We start from the raw sequence: 20,143 nt of genomic DNA on the forward strand, positions 1-20,143 counted from the left end.
GTTACCTCTTGAGATGGGAAAGCATGTTTTTTATTAAGTTGAACATGTGCTCTTTATGACAGAATGATAGAATTAGGTGAAATCCACATTTTTGTTTAAATCACTGCCTAAATTGGTGGCCAAAAAAAGTATCTACATTGATCAATACATAAAGACTAATTTAAGAAGCCGAATTAGGAACCACTTTGGCCACCCTGTAGACTAGCTGTCATAGCCATGCATTTCTGGAATATTGTCAGACATGCATATGAGCAAAGATGCAAATGTATGTACATGCATCTCTGGAATACATTTTAAAGCATTACATTCATTTTAGCAAAGATGCAAATGTATCTACATATATTTATTATGTGACGTTAAATATATTGAAATGTATTTTCTTTTCATATGGGATATGTTGAATAAAAAAGTATTCCATGCAACAGGATTGAACTCACTAAATGTGAAGTATTCAACGCTTAGCACAGGACAATTACTGCTCAGTTGTCAATGGTATGGGATGTTGTGTCAGCCATTACTTTGCTGAAGTATGGATCCAACCATTATTATTGATTTCACTTCTTATGTGCCTCTTAGCCTTGTTTTCTTTCCTGTGAGCAAATGGGTTTACTAAACTGTGGGATATTCACAAAGTTCCTTGGTGTTGGATTGCATGCTTTGCTTTCAGCACAAGTAGAGGGAGAAAGGTCAGCTTTGATTACAAGAGAAGCCAAAATTGTTTTTTGTCAAGTGCTGCTGTATGATGATGTGTTTTTCTGTGTCGGACTCTGAAATAATGCAGGTGCTTGCATTTTCACATGCATTAAACCGCAAAATGTACATTTAAAAAGCACCTTAGGTTTTCTGATGTGTCTCTAATGCAAAATATATGCTAACTATGGTACGGTTGTGCCAATGTCTTGAGCTTAAATCAACAGGGAAAAGCTGCCCTAACTTATAGACCTGTGTGCTATCTAAAAAACACCTTCGATTTTTTATGTATCTCTCAAATGCAAAATATATGCTAGCTTTGTTTATACGGTTGTATGAATAAACTTTTTTTTTAGCTAAAATGAAGCAGGAAAAGCTGTCCTAACTTGTAGACCCATTTACTATTATACTTTCTATCCCCCTTACAGAGGAACCTGACATTCTCCTGCAGCGAGACACACTCCTTCCCCTTGTTCTTCAACGCCACCAGCTTCCTGCGTCTTCCGGGGCTGCCGGACAGTGACACCCTGTCGGTCAGCCTGTCCTTCCGAACGTGGAACCCCAGCGGTCTGCTCCTCTACACGGCCCTGGCCGACGGTGTGGTGGAGGTGGGCCTCACCCAGGGAAAGGTCACTGTCTACATCAACGTCACCCAGAAGAAGAACACGCGCATAGACATCTCCTCAGGTACGGTCTAGTTCAGGGCTCTCCAACCCTGTTTCTGTAGGTTTTCAATCCAACCCCAGTTTTAACTAACCTGATTCAGCTTATCAACCAGATAATTATTAGAATCAGGCAGAGGTGTGGACTCGAGTCATGTGACTTGGACTCGAGTCAGACTCGAGTCATGAATTTGATGACTTCAGACTCGACTCGACAAAATGTACAAAGACTTGCAACTCGACTTGGACTTTAACATCAATGACTCGTGACTTGACTTGGACTTGCGCCTTATGACTCGAGAAGACTTGCTACGAGGACTTGTAATGACTTGCAAAGGCTTGCTAAGAGGACTTGAAATGACTCGAAACTAAAATGTAGGACTTTGGACTCGACTTGAGACTTGATGGCTTTGACTTTTGACTCGACTTGGGACTTGCCTCATCTTTGACTCGACTTGACTCGGGACTCGAGGGCAAAGACTTGAGACTTACTTGTGACTTGCATAACAATGACTTTGTCCCACCTCTGGAATCAGGTGCGCTAGATTAGGACTGGAGCAAAAACCTACTGGACGGTAGATCTCCAGTTTTCCAATGCCTCGCAAAGAAGGGCACCTATTGGTAGATGGGTACAATTTAAAAAAGCAGACATTGAATATCCTTTTGAGCATGGTGACATTATGAATTACACTTTGGATGGTGTATCAATACACCTAGTCACTAAAAAGATACAGGCATCCTTTCTAACTCAGTTGCCAGATAGGAAGGTAACCAATCACGGATTTCACCATGAGGCCAATGGTGACTTTAAAACAGTTACAGAGTATAATGGCTGTGATAGGAGAAAATTGAGGATGGATCAACAACATTGTAGTTACTCCACAATACTTGTATAATTGACAGAGTTAAAAGAAGGAAGCCTGTACAGAATAAAAATATTCCAAAACATGCATCCTGTTTGCAACAAGGCACTTAAGTAATACTGCAAAAAATGTGGCAAAACAAGTAACTTTTTTACCTGAATACTGTGGCAGACCAGGGGGTTCTAGCTTAGTCCTGGCCAGAGGAGGGAGGGGGCGGTCGTCGGTGCGATGTACGTCTCCCTTCTCAATAGGGCATCCGCGTTCCCATGCTTCGCCCCTGACCTGTGCACAATGGAAAAAGAGAAGCGTTGAAGGGACATGAACCACCTGGTGACTTGATCATTCATGTCCTTTCCCTTGGCCATCCAGACCAGGGGAGCATGGTCTGTGATCAGGGTGAAGTGGGTGCCCAACAGGTAATACTTAAGAGTGTCTAGAACCCACTTCACCACTAGACTCTCTTTCTCGACAATCGAGTACTTATTTTCTTGGGGTATCAACTTCCGGCTTATGTACATGATGGGATGTTCCTCCCCATGGTGTACCTGGGACAGGACGGCCCCTAGTCCCGTGTCGCAGGCATCCGTCTGCACCAGCATCGTTACCTGGAAATCGGGCATCACGAGAATCGGATGGGAGCACAGGGCTTCCTTCAGGTGCCTGAACGCCACTTCGGCCTCATCCGACCACTTCACTGTTTTCGGGAGGCGGGCCCTGGTCAGATCAGTAAGGGGGGAGGCTATAGCCGCAAAGTTGGGGATAAACCAGCTATAGTATCCCGCCAGCCCCAGGAAGGACTTCACCTGTGTCTTGGTACGAGGAACGGGCCAGTCACGAACCGCCTGGACCTTCCTCTCCTGGGGCTTGACGTTCCCCCGTCCGATCAAATACCCCAGGTACTCCACCTCCTTGAAACCCAGCTTGCATTTCTTGGGATTTGCTGTCAACCCGGCTTGCCTGAACGCGTCCAGTACCGCCTGGAGGCGCTTCAGGTGCTCTTCTCAACCTTGGCTGTGGATGATGATGTCATCCAAATAGGCCTCTGCGTACTGTTGGTGGGGTCGGAGGACTCTGTACATCAGGCGCTGGAACGTGGGCGTGGCTCCATGGAGACCGAACGGGAGGACCCGGTATTGGTATAAGCCGTCCGGTGTCGAGAATGCAGTCTTCTCCCGGGAGGAGGCTGCCATGGGTAACTGCCAATATCCCTTGGTCAGATCCAGGGTGCTGATGTACCGGGCCTTTCCCAACCGGTCGATGAGCTCGTCCACCCTCGGCATGGGGTAGGCGTCGAACAAACTGATGTCGTTCACCCCCCGGAAGTCACTGCAGAAACGCAGACTACCGTCCGGTTTGGGCACCAACACGATGGGGCTGCACCATGCACTGTGGGAAACCTCGATGACTCCCATCCTCATCATAGCCTCCAGCTCCTGCTTCACAGCCTTCTTTCGGGCCTCTGGGATCCGGTATGGCCTCTTTCGTACCGTTTCTCCAGGCGGGGTGCGGACGTTGTTGTCAATTAGGGTTGTTCGGCCCGGCTTCTCGTAAAACACGCCGGTGTTCCGATCGATGACCTCCTGGAGCGCTTGCTTCTGGGCCGGTCCGAGGTCCTCATTGCTCGGGACCACCACCGGCCCCATCGACATCCCGGGTTTTGACCACAACACAGCCAAGGCTGTCCTCACGTGCCACCTCTTCAATAGGTTCACGTGGTAAATCTGTTGGGGTTTCCGTCTCCCCGGCTGCTGTACGCGGTAATTTATGGGTCCCAGCTTCTCTGTCACCTCGTACGGCCCGTGCCATGTTGCCAGGAACTTACTTTCTGTAGTGGGGATTAAAACTAGCACCTTGTTACCCACATGGAACTCTCGGGGCTGGGTACCCCAATTGTAGACCTTGGCTTGGGCGCGCTGGGCCTTCTCCATATGTTCCCTTGCCACTGGCCATATGGCTGTCATCCGCTCCCTCATCATCTCTACGTGTTCTACCACACTGCGTAAGGGGTCGGCTGGGCTACCCACACCTCGTTGGCGAGATCCAGTAGGCCGCGTGGTCTCCTCCCATAGAGGAGTTAGAAAGGGGAAAACTTAGCCTGGGGCACTCCTCGGATCGAGAAAATTAGCTGGGGTAGTAGCTGGTCCCAGTTCTTCCCGTCCCGCTCAATGACCTTCCGCAGCATTTGTTTGAGGGTCTTATTGAACTGTCCGACGAGCCCATCCGTCTGCGGGTGAAAGACGAAGGTCCAGATCGGCTTTATTTGTAGGAGAGCACACAAATCTTTCATTAGTCGGGACATGAACTCGGTACCTTAGTCGGTCGCGATCTCGTTCGGGATACTCACCCATCTGAAGAGGTTGAACAGCTCCCGCGCGATTCCCGAGGCCATTCCCCTACGGGGCCGGAGGAACCGTCGAGACCTGGCACGTCTAGCAGAGGGAGCCACCACCGCGTGATGTAGACTCCGTCTGTCACCAGACCTCGACGAGTCTCCCCCTGGTGGCTTGTCCGCGGTACGCCATAATACAAAGTGTTATGTTTGGGGCAAATCCAATAAAAGACATTACTGAGTACCACTCTCCATATTTTCAAGCATAGTGGTAGCTGCATCATCAGACTTTCCACCAGACACTGGGAGATTAATTCACCTTTCAGCAGGACAATAACCTAAAACACTGGAGTTGCTTACCAAGAAGGCAGTGAATGTTCCTGAGTGGCCGAGTTACAGTTTTGACTTAAATCTGCTTGTCTATGGCAAGACCTGAAAATGGTTGTCTAGCAATGATCAACAAACAATTGGACAGAGCTTGAGGAATTTTGAAAAGAACAATGGGCAAATGTTGCACAATCCCGGTGTGGAAAGCTCTTAGAGACTTACCCAGAAAGACTCACAACTGTAATCGCTACCAAAGGTGATTGTAACATGTATTGACTCAGGGGGTTGAATACTTATCTAATCAATATTAGTGGGGGGTTTTTCTTTTCTTTTTTTTACAAATGTTAGAATTTTTCTTCCACTTTGACATTAGAGCATTTTGTGTAGATCATTGACAAAAAAATGATAATTAAATCCATTTAATCACAGCAGCAGCTACTCTTCCTGGGGTCCAGCAAAATTAAGGCAGTTATACATTTTTAAAAACATTACAATACATTCACAACAGATTTCACAAGATATTAAGTGTGTGCCCTCAGGCCCATACTCTACTACCACATACAGTGGGGGAAAAAAATATTTAGTCAGCCACCAATTGTGCAAGTTCTCCCACTTAAAAAGATGAGAGAGGCCTGTAATTTTCATCATAGGTACAAGTCAACTATGACAGACAAAATGAGAAAAAAAATCCAGAAAATCACATTGTAGGATTTTTAATGAATTTATTTGCAAATTATGGTGGAAAATAAGTATTTGGTCAATGACAAAAGTTTCTCAATACTTTGTTATATACCCTTTGTTGGCAATGACACAGGTCAAACGTTTTCTGTAAGTCTTCACAAGGTTTTCACACACTGTTGCTGGTATTTTGGCCCATTCCTCCATGCAGATCTCCTCTAGAGCAGTGATGTTTTGGGGCTGTCGCTGGGCAACACGGACTTTCAACTCCCTCCAAAGATTTTCTATGGGGTTGAGATCTGGAGACTGGCTAGGCCACTCCAGGACCTTGAAATGCTTCTTACGAAGCCACTCCTTCGTTGCCCGGGCGGTGTGTTTGGGATCATTGTCATGCTGAAAGACCCAGCCACGTTTCATCTTCAATGCCCTTGCTGATGGAAGGAGGTTTTCACTCAAAATCTCACGATACATGGCCCCATTCATTCTTTCCTTTACACGGATCAGTCGTCCTGGTCCCTTTGCAGAAAAACAGCCCCAAAGCATGATGTTTCCACCCCCATGCTTCACAGTAGGTATGGTGTTCTTTGGATGCAACTCAGCATTCTTTGTCCTCCAAACACGACGAGTTGAGTTTTTACCAAAAGTTATATTTTGGTTTCATCTGACCAAATGACATTCTCCCAATCCTCTTCTGGATCATCCAAATGCACTCTAGCAAACTTCAGACGGGCCTGGACATGTACTGGCTTAAGCAGGGGGACACGTCTGGCACTGCAGGATTTGAGTCCCTGGCTGACGTAGTGTGTTACTGATGGTAGGCTTTGTTACTTTGGTCCCAGCTCTCTGCAGGTCATTCACTAGGTCCCCCCGTGTGGTTCTGGGATTTTTGCTCACCGTTCTTGTGATCATTTTGACCCCACGGGGTGAGATCTTGCGTGGAGCCCCAGATCGAGGGAGATTATCAGTGGTCTTGTATGTCTTCCATTTCCTAATAATTGCTCCCACAGTTGATTTCTTCAAACCAAGCTGCTTACCTATTGCAGATTCAGTCTTCCCAGCCTGGTGCAGGTCTACAATTTTGTTTCTGGTGTCCTTTGACAGCTCTTTGGTCTTGGCCATAGTGGAGTTTGGAGTGTGACTGTTTGAGGTTGTGGACAGGTGTCTTTTATACTGATAACAAGTTCAAACAGGTGCCATTAATACAGGTAACGAGTGGAGGACAGAGGAGCCTCTTAAAGAAGAAGTTACTGGTCTGTGAGAGCCAGAAATCTTGCTTGTTTGTAGGAGACCAGATACTTATTTTCCACCATAATTTGCAAATGAATTCATTAAAAATCCTACAATGTGATTTTCTGGAGAAAAAAAATCTCAATTTGTCTGTCATGGTTGACGTGTACCTATGATGAAAATTACAGGCCTCTCTCATCTTTTTAAGTGGGAGAACTTGCACAATTGGTGGCTGACTAAATACTTTTTTCCCCCACTGTATTTACAATCCATGTGTACGTGTGTATAGGGAGTATGTTATTGTGTGTTTGTATGCATGTGTCTGTGCCTATGTTTGTGTTGCTTCACAGTCCCCGCTGTTCCTAATTTTACTGCTTGATGTGGAATAGAGTTCCATGTAGTCATGGCTCTAAGTAGTACTGTGCGCCTCCCATAATCTGTTCTGGACTTGGGGACTGTGAAGAGACCTCTGGTGTTATGTCTTGTGGGGTATGCATGGGTGTCCGAGCTGTGTGCCAGTAGTTGAAACAGACAGCTCGGTGCATTCAACATGTCAATACCACTCACAAATACAAGTAGTGATGAATCAAACCAAATCAAATCCAATTTTATTTGCCACATGTGCCGAATACAACAGGTGTAGACCTTACAGTGAAATGCTTACTTACAAGCCCTTAACCAACAATGTAGATAAGTAAAAAAGTAAAAGAGCAAATAAATAAAGAGCAGCAGTAAAATAAAATAACAGTAGGGAGGCTATATACAGGGGGTACCGGTACAGAGTCAATGTGCGGGGGCACCGGTTAGTCAAGGTAATTGAGGTAATATGTACATGTGGGTGGAGTTAAAGTGACTATGCATAGATAATAAACAGAGTAGCAGCAGCGTAAAATAGGGGGGAACGCAAATAGTCCGGGTAGCCATGATTAGCTGTTCAGGAGTCTTATGGCTTGGGGGTAGAAGCTGTTAAGAAGCCTTTTTGACCTATACTTGGCGCTCCGGTACTGCTTGCCGTGCGGTAGCAGAGAGAACAGTCTATGACTTGGGTGGCTGGAGTCTTTGACAATTTTTAGGGTCTTCCTCAGGATGCTCTCGATGGTGCAGCTGTATAACTTTTTGAGGATCTGAGGACCCATGCCAAATCTTTTCAGTCTCCTGAGGGGGGAATAGGCTTTGTTGTGCCCTCTTCAAGTCTGTCTTGGTGTGTTTGGACCATGATAGTTTGTTGGTGATGTGGACACCAAAGAACTTGAAGCTCTCAACCTGTTCCACTACAGCCCCTTCGATGAGAATGGGGGCGTGCTCAGTCCTATTTGTTTTCCTGTAGTCCACAATCATCTCCTTTGTCTTGATCACGTTGAGGGAGAGGTTGTTATCCTGGCACCACACGGACAGGTCTCTGACCTCCTCCCTATAGGCTGTCTCATTGTTGTCTGTGATCAGGCCTACCACTGTTGTGTTGTCGGCAAACTTAATGATGATGTTGGAGTCGTGCCTGGCCATGCAGTCATGGGTGAACAGGGAGTGCAAGAGGGGACTGAGCACGCACCCCTGAGGGGCCCCCGTGTTGAGGATCAGCGTGGCAGATGTGTTGCTACCTACCCTTACCACCAGGATCCAGTTGCAGAGGGAGGTGTTTAGTCCCAGGGTCCTTAGCTTAGTGATGAGCTTTGATGGCACTATGGTGTTGAACGCTGAGCTGTAGTCAATGAATAGCATTCTCACGTAGGTGTTCCTCTTGTCCAGGTGGGAAAGGGCAGTGTGGAGTGCAATAGAGATTGCATCATCTGTGGATCTGTTGGGGCGGTATGCAAATTGGAGTGGGTCTAGGGTTTCTGGGATAATGGTGTTGATGTGAGCCATGACCAGCCTTTCAAAACACTTCATGGCTACAAACGTGAGTGCGACGGGTCGGTAGTCATTGATGCAGGTTATCTTAGTGTTCTTGGGCACAGGGACTATGGTGGTCTGCTTGAAACATGTTAATATTACAGACTCAGTCAGGGACATGTTCAAAATGTCAGTGAAGAGACTTGCCAGTTGAGTACACATCCTGTTATCCGTCTGGCCCTGCGGCCTTGTGAATGTTGACCTGCTTAAGTCTTACTCACATCGGCTACGGAGAGCGTGATCACATAGTCATCCGGAACAGCTCTCCGAAGTCAATCTCTCCTCCACTTTGAGCCAGGAGAGATTGACATGCATATTATTAATGTTAGCTCTCTGTGTACATCTAAGAGCCAGCCGTGCTGCCCTTTTCTGAGCCAATTGCAATTTTCTTAAGTCCCTCTTTGTGGCACTTGACCACACGACTTAACAGTAGTCCTGGTGCGACAAAACTAGGGCCTGTAGGACCTGCCTTGTTGATAGTGCTGTTAAGAATGTAGGGCAACGCTTTATTATGAACAGACTTCTCCCCATCCTAGCCACTGTTGTATCAATATGTTTTGACCATGACAGTTTACAATCCAGGGTTACTCCAAGCAGTTTAGCCTCCTCAACTTGCTCAATTACCACATTATTCATTACAAGATTTAGTTGAGGTTTAGGGTTTAGTGAATGATTTGTCCCAAATACAATGCTTTTAGTTTTTGAAATATTTAGGACTAACTTATTTCTTGCCACCCATTCTGAAACTAACTGCAGCTCTTTGTTAAGTGTTGCAGTCATTTCCGTCGCTGTGGTAGCTGACATGTATAGTGTTGAGTCATCCGCATAAATAGACACACTGGCTTTACTCAAAGCCAGTGGCATGTCGTTAGTAAAGATTGAAGAAATTAAGGGGCCTAGACAGCTGCCTTGGGGAATTGCTGATTCTACCTGGATTTTGTTGGAGATGCTTCCATTTAAGAACACCCTCTGTGTTCTGTTAGACAGGTAACTCTTTATCCACAATATAGCAGGGGGTGTAAAGCCATAACACATACGTTTTTCCATCAACAGACTATGATCGATAATGTCAAAAGCCGCACTGAAGTCTAACAGAAGTAATTAAGTAATTGTCTCTTCCAATTTTGTGGCAGAGCTGCGAGGAGTTGGTTATAATTTTGTATTGAGCATACACCTCCATACACTGTTCTTAGTTGCTTGTGTGACAATTGTATCGTTCTCGTTTACAATGGCCTTCATAAATGTTATTATTATTATTATTCTTGTACATTTTGTCTACAATTTTTTGTTGTTGGTTTTTCTCTATCAGTATATTGGAGTTTAGCCATATTATTTGTTGTAATATTAGATCTGCCTATTCTGGAGGATTACATTTAAATTGTAGCCAACTCTGTATGACTTCATTTAAAAAGGAGCATACTTTAAACAGGGATCCATTGTCGATCCACTGAAAATGTAAGGTTTCAATCTGCAAAAAGGCAAAGAGCCCACTCTTAAACATAGGATGGATCTCTCTTAGTGGCTTGCTAGAAAAAAATGGATTTAGATACAATTTCGGTACAATGGAGGCTTTAAGAGAGGTTTAATGCCTTAATATTTAATAGTTCTAACCTTCCAAACTTATGTTCATTAAATAAATATGCTCATTTAACTTTATCTGGTTTGCCATTCCAAATAAATTGAAAAAAAATTCTCTCATGATTTGAAAAAGGATTCTCCTGGAGTCAGTAGAGCCATGAATAAATATGTAAACTGCGATATCACTAGAGAATTAATCAGGGTATCTTCCCGTAAATGGATAGGTGTTTCCTTCTCCAGAGTTTCAAGATTCTATATTTTTTGCTACGTTTTTGATCAAAGTTAATAGTTGCAAGATCGCTAAACTTTTCCTGGAAATGTACACCAAGTACATCGACTTCACCATCCACCCATTTAAATCAGGAGACCATATGGCAGTCTAATGTTTGTATCTTTTAGAGACCCAATACGTAATATAGTACATTTATCATAGTTGGGTTTTAGTCCAGAGAAACTAGAGAAATTCAAATAAAATGTTATTTGTCACATGCGCCGAATACAACAGACCTTATCGTGAAATGCTTACTTACAAGCCCTTAACCAGCAATGCAGTTTTTAAGAACAATAAGAGTTAAGAAAAATATTAACTAAATAAAAGAGCAACAGTAAAATAACAATAACGAGGCTATATACAGGGGTACCGGTACCGAGTCAATGTGCGGGGGTACAGGTTAGTCGAGGTAATTGAGGTAATATGTACAATACCAGTCAAAAGTTTGGACACACCGACTCATTCAAGGGTTTTTCTTTATTTTTACTATTTTTTACATTGTAAAAGTAATAGTGAAGACATCAAAACTATGAAAAACACATATGGAATCATGTAGTAACCAAAAAGGTGTTCAACAAATCAAAATATATTTTATATTTGAGATTCTTCAAATAGCCACCATTTGCCTTGATGACAGCTTTGCACACTCTTGGCATTCTCTCAACCAGCTTCATGAGGTAGTCACCTGGAATGCATTTCAATTAACAGGTGTGCCTTCTTAAAAGTTAATTTGTGGAATTTCTTTCCTTCTTAATGCGTTTGAGCCAATCAGTTGTGTTGTGACAAGATAGGGGGGTATACAGAAGATAGCCATATTTGGTAAAATACAAAGTCCATATTATGGCAAGAACAGCTCAAATAAGCAAAGAGAAACAACAGTCTTTCATTACTTTTAAGACATGAAGGTCAGTCAATTCGGAAAATTTCAAGAACTTTGAACGTTTCTTCAAGTGCAGTCGCAAAAACCATCAAGCACTATGATGAAACTGGCTCTCATGAGGACCACCACAGGAATGGAAGACCCAGAGTTACCTCTGCTGCAGAGGATAAGTTCATTAGAGGTACCAGCCTCAGAAATTGCAGCCCAAATAAATGCTTCACAGAGTTCAACTCACAGACACATCTCAACATCAACTGTTCAGAGGGGACTGTATGAATCAGCCCTTCATGGTCGAATTGCTGCAAAGAAACCACTACTAAAGGACACCAATAAGAAGAAGAGACCTGCTTGGGCCAAGAAACATGAGCAATGGACATTAGACTGGTGGAAATGTGTTCTTTGGTCTGGAGTCCAAATTTGAGATTTTTGGTTCCAACCGCCGTGTCTTTGTGAGACGCGATGTGAACGGATGATCTCCGCATGTGTAGTTCCGTAAAGCATGGAGGAGGAGGTGTTATGGTGTGGGGGTGCTTTGCTTTGTTAATTGAAATGCATTCCAGGTGACTACCTCATGAAGCTGGTTGAGAGAATGCCAAGAGTGTGCAAAGCTGTCATCAATGCAAAGGGTGGCTATTTGAAGAATCTCAAATATATATATATATTTTTTTTTGTTGAACAATGTTTTGGTTACTACATGATTCCATATGTGTTTTTCATAGTTTTGATGTCTTCACTATTATTCTATAATGTAAGAAATAGTACAAATAAATATGGGTAAAACATGATAGTAATGGATCTTTCAGTAGTTCATAAAAAGTTTGCTATATCTCTATTGGAATGCCATCGAGACCAGGGGTTTTCCCCCATCTGAAAATAATGAATTTGCTAACCATAGTTCGTTGTGTAATTAGGACTTTACAATATTTTTTTGTATCCCAGATAGTTTAACATTATTTTTTGGGAGAAGGATATCACAAAACGTATCGTTTTGTAGGTTATTCTTGGTCGTGTTTATACATTTAATAGTTAGAAAAACACTTTTTCGCCATTCTCCATCCAATTTACTCTGGTTTTTAGATAAATTAAACCCGATCTTTCCTGAATAAGTTAGTCAAACTCCTTTTGTTTTGCGTCTAGATTATTCCGTGCTTCTGTGTTACATTTATCTACACCATTGATGTGTAATGCTAGATTTTCTATTTCTGATGTAAGTCATTTCTCGGTTGACAGAAACCATTTTTGATTTTGGGATGAAAATGGAATTGAATGGTCTCTAAAGACATACTTAAAGGCATCCCATACGATAAGTGGGTCCACTGAACCTGTATTGTGCAAGAAAAAAGTTTGCTATAAATTCCTTTGTTTTTATTAAGAATGTAGTGTCAGTCAATAAACCCTGGTTAAATGTCCAATATCCCTGCCCTCATGGAAAGTCTGTTATAGTTACATGAAGGGCTATAAGATGATGGTCTGATCATATTCGATCCTTAATCCATACTTCTTTCATTTTTGGCACCATAGAAAAGGATACCAGAACATAATAAATCAGACTAGCTTGATTAAGCCAACTCCAAGTATATTTTACGAGATCCCCGGGGTTTATAATATTGTAATCTCTTTGAGTGCCAGAGGGTGATAGTTGGTAGTATGATTGCCTTTATGGTCCATTTTTAAATACTTATCCATACTAACTCTAAGACCTCCAGTTTTCCTCCAATACCCCTCTCACAAAAAAACAAAACCAATAACAAGACAAAAAAATTAATAAATAAATAAATCCCTCCCCTTTTCCCTTAAATACGTCCCACGTGAATCTGTCCTGTACTTTGCAACTCAATATTAGGAAGGTGTTCTTAATGTTTTGTATATATATACTTTATATAATACGACTTATGATTCCATTGCTAAATCCAATTGCCCAACCAGGACTAAATGAAAAATGTATTTGTAAATTTTTACAATGTATTATTATTATTGTCAAATTTTGTTATCTACGACAGTACAGAGGTCTGGGTTGCAGAGTGTTCAGCTTCCATACCCATTCCCAACCGCTGCGGAGTGAATGTCAGTATGTGTCCATGATATGTGCAGTCAACTAGTATAATTAGTGTTTGTGAAGTAAATATAGTAATTATTATTAAAGAGTCCTGTCTAGGGCTGGTTCTGCCTTCTGAGACAGATAAGACACTTTAAAGTATACATTGATCATTTGTCCTGGCCAGCCTCTTTTCTTTTTTTTTGTCAAGGAAAGGAATACATTTGCCCTCTCAGGGTCAATAACAAGAGAAAAACAACGTTAAAACACTTGCCATCACTGTGTTAATTGAAAATAAAATGAATTCGATTATTTAGGGATTAGGCATCATTATAGTATATTAAAGAGAGAATTCGTTCAACTCTCCATATAATTCTCCTATTAAATAAATGCAAACCGATGCAGGCCTATAACCACTGGAGTAACCTACAGTTCCGTTGTACTGCACGCAACCACATGTGGGGTGCACTGGTCTTGACCCACCAGGGGACAGAGCAGGTGGATCACTAAAAGCGGGGTGGTATAATTAAGCAATAAGGCCAGAGGGGGTGTGGTATGAGGGCTGTTCCACAAGGCGGAGTGCCTGGCGACAGCCCTTAGCGTGGTATATTGGCCATATACTACAAACCCCCAAGGTGCCTTATTGCTATTATAAACTGGTTACCAACATAATTAGAGCAGTAAAAATACATGTTTTGTCATACCGGTGGTATACGGTCTGATATACCACGGGTGTCAGCCAATTAGCATTTAGGGCTCAAACCACCCAGTTTATAACTACTTCTAACTCTTCTAACTCCGTCCGCTCTGGGCACCGGTGGAGCCAAAGCGAGTGCATCCATTTATTCACTTGATTTTTCAGAGTTTATCGACTACATGTTCAGTTGGCCTAGCTAAATGTATTTTACATTCCACCTTGGGATTAAGTTAATAAATCAATTTCAATATAATTGTCCAACAAAGAGCTGGAAATAATAATTGAAGGTGCATAATTGTGGGCTTCGTGCACATAGCCTGCCTATTTGTTTCTCTCTTTTAGAAACTCGGCAGTTGCCCATGTTTCTTTAACATTCGTTCAACCAATTAATTAACATTATTCCTTGTACTTTCTATGGGAGAATAAACATAAAATATAATCAACACGTGATGATATCATGTTGCCCACATTGGTAACACATATCTTTCCATTCATATATACATTTCTCCGTTATCATGCCTTATTTGGGCAAAAGTAAATAAAATAATAAAAATAAAGGAAAAGAGAGAGAGCAACGGAAATAAAAGTACAGTGTGCTTACAATTTCAGCATCTTAGGCTCTGTAACATTTTATCTCTCCCAGTCTTTTTTCATATTGGGCCATTTCAATTCTTCCCATCTACTCAGCCTTTATGATTTGTTACTTAAACAAATAGATCATGGCTATAGCCTACCAATGAATGGGTTGCCATTTGGCCTGCATAATGTTCTTCATTTAGACAGATCGCTTGAGTGGTGCTGTGATTGTTTTTTTAATAGGCGTGCAAGTGAATGCATTAACAACATATACCTTTCTCTGTTGTGTCTTTGATGTGGTTGGGTGTAATAGTCCATCTTCACCTCATTTCAGTTGCCTAAACATAGTCCAGTTCCCCATCTGTCGTACATCATCTGTTAAGAGGCTGTCCTAGTCTATACAGTTAATTCACTGCCATATCCTTGTCCAGGTTATCCATGAATCAGGTAGCTTCTTATGCTGATTTCAGTGTGATGTCTCTTTCCTTCCATTGGACACGTAGTTTTGCGGGGTAGGCCTATACCAGAGAGAACGGGATTCATTTTTCCCAAAGCTTTTTCTTTATGGGGTCGAATTATCTCTGTTTCATGTAGATCGAAGGCCCTCATACATCAAACGTCCGAATCCTGACTTTTTGACTTTGATGGCCAGTCGTATAACTTTCTTATAATATAATAAATAATATGCCATTTAGCAGACGCTTTTATCCAAAGCGACTTACAGTCATGCGTGCATAACATTTTTTGTGTATGGGTGGACCACTAAAGGATCGAACCCACTACCTTGGCATTACAAGCGCTTTGTCCCTATAGTTAAGAAACTTTGCGATGATTCCCCTTGGTTTGCTGCTCATATCCCCTCTTGGGCCGCCTGTTCGATGTGCTCGTTCCATTGTGGGAGCCGTGTGAAGTTCTCCTGACCCAGTAGTTGTGGTATTACCTTTTCCAGGAATTGTTCCATTCCGATTTTCTCGTGCGATTTTAAGGGTTAAGCCAGTTTCAGCCTCCTCCACACGTTTTCCCAGTTCAGTCATGTCAGATTTGATTTTTTTGACATCATCTGATATTTTCTTCATATGCTTAGTCAGTTTCTCATTGCCAGTGCGAATTTCTGTTAGTAGTGACTCTAAACTCACTTTAGTCGAGTCGGCAGCTACTTGGTCCATGGTCGCGTTGTTTCGTTGTGTTTGTTTGTCTCCATTTCTCAATCTAGTATTTTCCATAACATGCAGTTGCCAACATAACATTTCAGTTATTTCTTAACTTTAGAGTCAAGTTGTTTCATATTTAAGAGGCATATTTTAGTAAAGAGAGGTAATGCCAAACGGATCTGTATATCATAGTGGTCCTCTGTAGCTCAATTGGTAGAGCATGGTGCTTGTAACGCCAGGGTAGTGGGTTCGATCCCCGGGACCACCCATACGTAAAAATGTATGCACACATGACTGTAAGTCGCTTGGGATAAAAGCGTCTGCTAAATGGCTTATTATTATTACAGTCTTTCTCTGAATTTGTTTTTCTGATGTTTCAGTAACTGCAGTTGTCTGCTTTTCACCCACCGTGACTGTGATTCATGAAGCCATATTGTTCTGTCTGTGGTCACTGTTCAGGTTCGGGGCTCAACGACGGCCAGTGGCACAACGTCTATCTCCATGCTCTGGAGAACTACGCCATGCTGACCATCGATGGTGACGAGGCGTCCACCGTCAGAACGGTCATTCCCATTCAGATTAGAACAGGGGGCCAATACTACTTTGGAGGTATTTACACAGGTTGTCTATAACAGAGACATATAGCTCTATACCGGACCGGTATATGGCTCTGGGCCTGGTTTCCCAAAAGCATATTAAGGCTTAGTTCATCATTAGAACCTTCGTTTGAGCATCTTTACATTCTCGAGCCGTTTCCCAAAACCGTCTTTATTAACATTGCACTTGAACAGCTGAGTGCATCGTTAAATCACCGTTTGTCCTTCTGTGTCAATTTACACATAGAAAATCTCTGCTAAACATAGATGTTTACCTGTCTCTCTGTGACTGCCGAAAACTTCATAATTGAATATAAATAGCCAAAAAAGTTGACATATAGGAGCAGATCATCATTGTACATGAGGATCTGCAATGCGTTTCGACTTCTAGTCGGCAGCTTTCAGGCAGTGTGAGGAAGATTCTAGAAGTCCAAACGCTGTTATTTATCCTCATGTGCAATGCTGATCTGCTCCTATATGTAAACTGATTCTATGTTTAGCGGAGATCTTCTGTGTATAAAGTGACGCCGCACTTAGCTGGTCTGAGGCAGTCGTTAAATAACAAGCGTTTTCAAGTGCAACTTTAGTTAAAGATGGTTTTACGGAAAAGCTCTGAGATTTAACGATGCTCCTACAGAGTTTCTTATGATGAACATAGCCTTAAGATGCTTTTGGGAAACCGGGCCCTGGTCTATAATGTGTAAGCCCTCGTAATGGGCTTGTTACTTACTTATTCATGATGACATTTCCATAATTCAGTCTGACAAACAGTCTTGTGATTTGTTGTGTGTACAGTACATGTGTTTTTTTGTGTTTGATGGCATGCTTTGTCAGACAATCGTCTTTGTTACTTTTGATTGGTTGCCTTTTTGTTTTCTTTGTGTTTTGTTAGCCTTTGAAGTAGTTGCCTTTAAGACGGTGTCTTAAATATTGAATGAACCTCTTCCCTAATGATTCAAACCAAAACACAACACTCATAGAAATAATGTTGCTTAATACTTGAAATGTGTCTCTAGAGTTTACTTTTCAAACAGAAAGCGCTGTCTTGATTAACTTTGGGACTATCTCCCTATTGTCCTCATGCAGGCTACTTCCTGCGTACCAACACTCCCCCTGCCCAGCGCTCCTTCCAGGGCTGTATGCAGCTGATCCACGTGGACGACCAGCTAGCTGACCTGGTGGCGGTAGAGCAAGGCAACATGGGAACCTTTGAGAATGTCAGCCTGGATATGTGTGCCATCATAGACAGGTAATCTTTTATACCATTCCCCAAAGATCTTATTGAGCTTGATATTCTAAGCAGCCTTTTTTCTTTGCTGTTGATCATGAAAGTGAACCTATAAACACCTACTGTGACGTTACCTGAGGGGCTGCTTGCTCATGGGCATGCATTACACAGTCTTTTCATAAAGACGGTAGGTGGCCAATCAAGATCAAGAAAGCGTCTCACACAGGGACACAGCGAGAGGCAGGGATCAGAGGATCACACAAGGCTTTGCTAGTGGATGTCTTAGTGTGCAATCTCTGTGCTCCTGCTGGTAAATGCATGTGTACACAAGCACACAGCCAAACAGGCACACATCCCCAATGCAAAACTCATCAAAACAATGAAGTGGAAAAGCTCTGTTGCTTCACCCGAGATATGGAAATGCAATTTTAGCAGAAGGTTACTCAAATCGCAGGAGAATATGGACATGCGCTTACATTCTTATCAAGATAAACACATAACATTTATTCTCACAGGATGTGGGTTCACTCCAACACATGGTTCTGGTTCATAAATGGAATCTTATCTCTGCTTCTTATTCTCCACTAGTGATTAGGAGTAAAACTGTAGATCCTGTTAATCCAACATTTTGTGCCGGAATTGTTAACGACACCCTTTGAAATGTCAGAGGAAGTCAGAGGAGACATTTTCAAGACCGCAAAAAAAAGTTCAAGACGGTCATGCGGATTTGTTTTCAGCTTAACATCCTAAGTCAAATCAAACTATATTATTGTTCTAGGGACATTTGTGTAATATGTACGTATGATAAATCAATTTATGGCTGAATACTCATGATGTGTGGTTCATTTGACTGATCTATTATGGCAAAGGTTATCCGATACACCAGATTTTCTCTCCCATTAAATAGGAACGTTCCGACATCTCTGCCCTGTGCAAATTTTAAGGATTGTGGTAATGATATCCTCATTCTAAACCATGCTAGCAGGGGGAGTTCAACTAACTTCAAAGGGAACTCCATATTACCACAGCCCTTTGATCACACCAGCAGGTTTAAGGCTGGGCACCTGGGGAGATAAGCCCTGACCCGACACACAGGTTGAGGACTAAGAGAGTACAGTAATACATCCTAACGTTCTCCATGAAGTGGTATCAAACATACATGAAACAAAGGTCACGAACCTCCTCACAGAACGTGGGTTGGCTGATTACTGTCACGACACGGCGACACCACAGTGACATCCTCTGTTGTCTCACAAAGGTCAACGTATTTCAATTAGAGGTCTTCTTCTTGTTGAATATGATTTGAAGAAGTACCAAATTAATGTATCCATCCGTTTCCAATTAGTTAGTTTTTTAGGGTAAATTATATTTGCAATATGCACTCTATAAAAGTTATTCCTATGTTGTCCTATCTATCCTCTTCTGTGCCATCTGTAGTTTCACAAAGGTCAAAGTAGTTAAATTAGAGGTCACTTCTGCTTCTTCTTCATATGAAAATGATCTCCCCCCCCACACACAGATGTGTCCCTAACCACTGTGAACATAGAGGCCGCTGCTCTCAGACCTGGGATAGTTTCAGCTGCTTCTGTAACGGGACAGGATACACCGGGGCTACATGCCATACCTGTAAGTATCCTCCCCTTCCTCCTCCACATCTTCATCTATGGTCTGTCATTATTCATACCCTCAAGGACCCATCTGAAACGTCAGTCACATTTTTGCACATCATTCACTTCACTTACACATGGGGAAACCCCTGGATTTATAATGATGAATAAGTCATTCTACTGCAGTGTCAGCTTCATAATACATGTGGTTTCCTCTCTCGCGTGTGTATTCCTCCTCTCCAGCCGTGTATGAACAGTCCTGTGAGGAATACAAACACCTTGGTAAAACATCTGGCTCGTACTGGATCGACCCTGATGGGAGTGGTCCTGTTGGCCCCTTCAAAGTCAACTGCAACATGACTGGTAAGAGTACCGTACCTCCAAATAAGACCCAAGAGACAATCAACTTACTCAATACTGCATCTGATGATTTTGTCCCATCCCAGCGGGCAAATCTTGTTAAAATGACATCATTATAACCAGATTACAACCAAATCTGGTATCTGGTTGGAATGATGTCAATGCAACCAGTTTTGACTGCTGACATGGCTGACCCACATGTCATTCGTCCCCTGTAAATATTGTACACGGCTGACTGGTTTGTTGATGGTGTTGTTGACTGTGTGTGTTGCAGAGGACAAGGTGTGGACGACAGTGAGAAACAACCTGTCTCCCCAGACTTCAGTGAGTGGCTCAGACCTGGAGGGGAAGGCTGTGCTGCAGCTCAATTACAACATGTCCACAGAGCAGGTGACCTTATGACCTTATGAAATCATCACCCATTGAACCATTCATGATGGAACCATCTCAATGGGAAAGAAACCTGGATTTTATCGGTGGGTTTAATGGACCCGGATT

General features: G+C 42.7%; 1 protein-coding gene across 1 annotated transcript in view; it reads left to right on the forward strand.

Moving 5' to 3' along the window:
- Positions 1 to 20,143, forward strand: part of cntnap2b (contactin associated protein 2b) — a 73,945-nt gene that overhangs the window by 34,966 nt on the left and 18,836 nt on the right. Inside the window, exons 8-13 of the mRNA XM_041842156.2 lie at positions 1,119 to 1,377; positions 16,314 to 16,463; positions 17,537 to 17,699; positions 19,198 to 19,304; positions 19,529 to 19,648; positions 19,920 to 20,035. Coding sequence (XP_041698090.1) covers positions 1,119 to 1,377; positions 16,314 to 16,463; positions 17,537 to 17,699; positions 19,198 to 19,304; positions 19,529 to 19,648; positions 19,920 to 20,035 — 915 coding nt within the window. The remainder of the gene's footprint in view (positions 1 to 1,118; positions 1,378 to 16,313; positions 16,464 to 17,536; positions 17,700 to 19,197; positions 19,305 to 19,528; positions 19,649 to 19,919; positions 20,036 to 20,143) is intronic.

Source organism: Coregonus clupeaformis, chromosome 21 (assembly GCF_020615455.1).
Source record: "Coregonus clupeaformis isolate EN_2021a chromosome 21, ASM2061545v1, whole genome shotgun sequence".
Classification (NCBI taxonomy): Eukaryota; Metazoa; Chordata; class Actinopteri; order Salmoniformes; family Salmonidae; genus Coregonus; species Coregonus clupeaformis.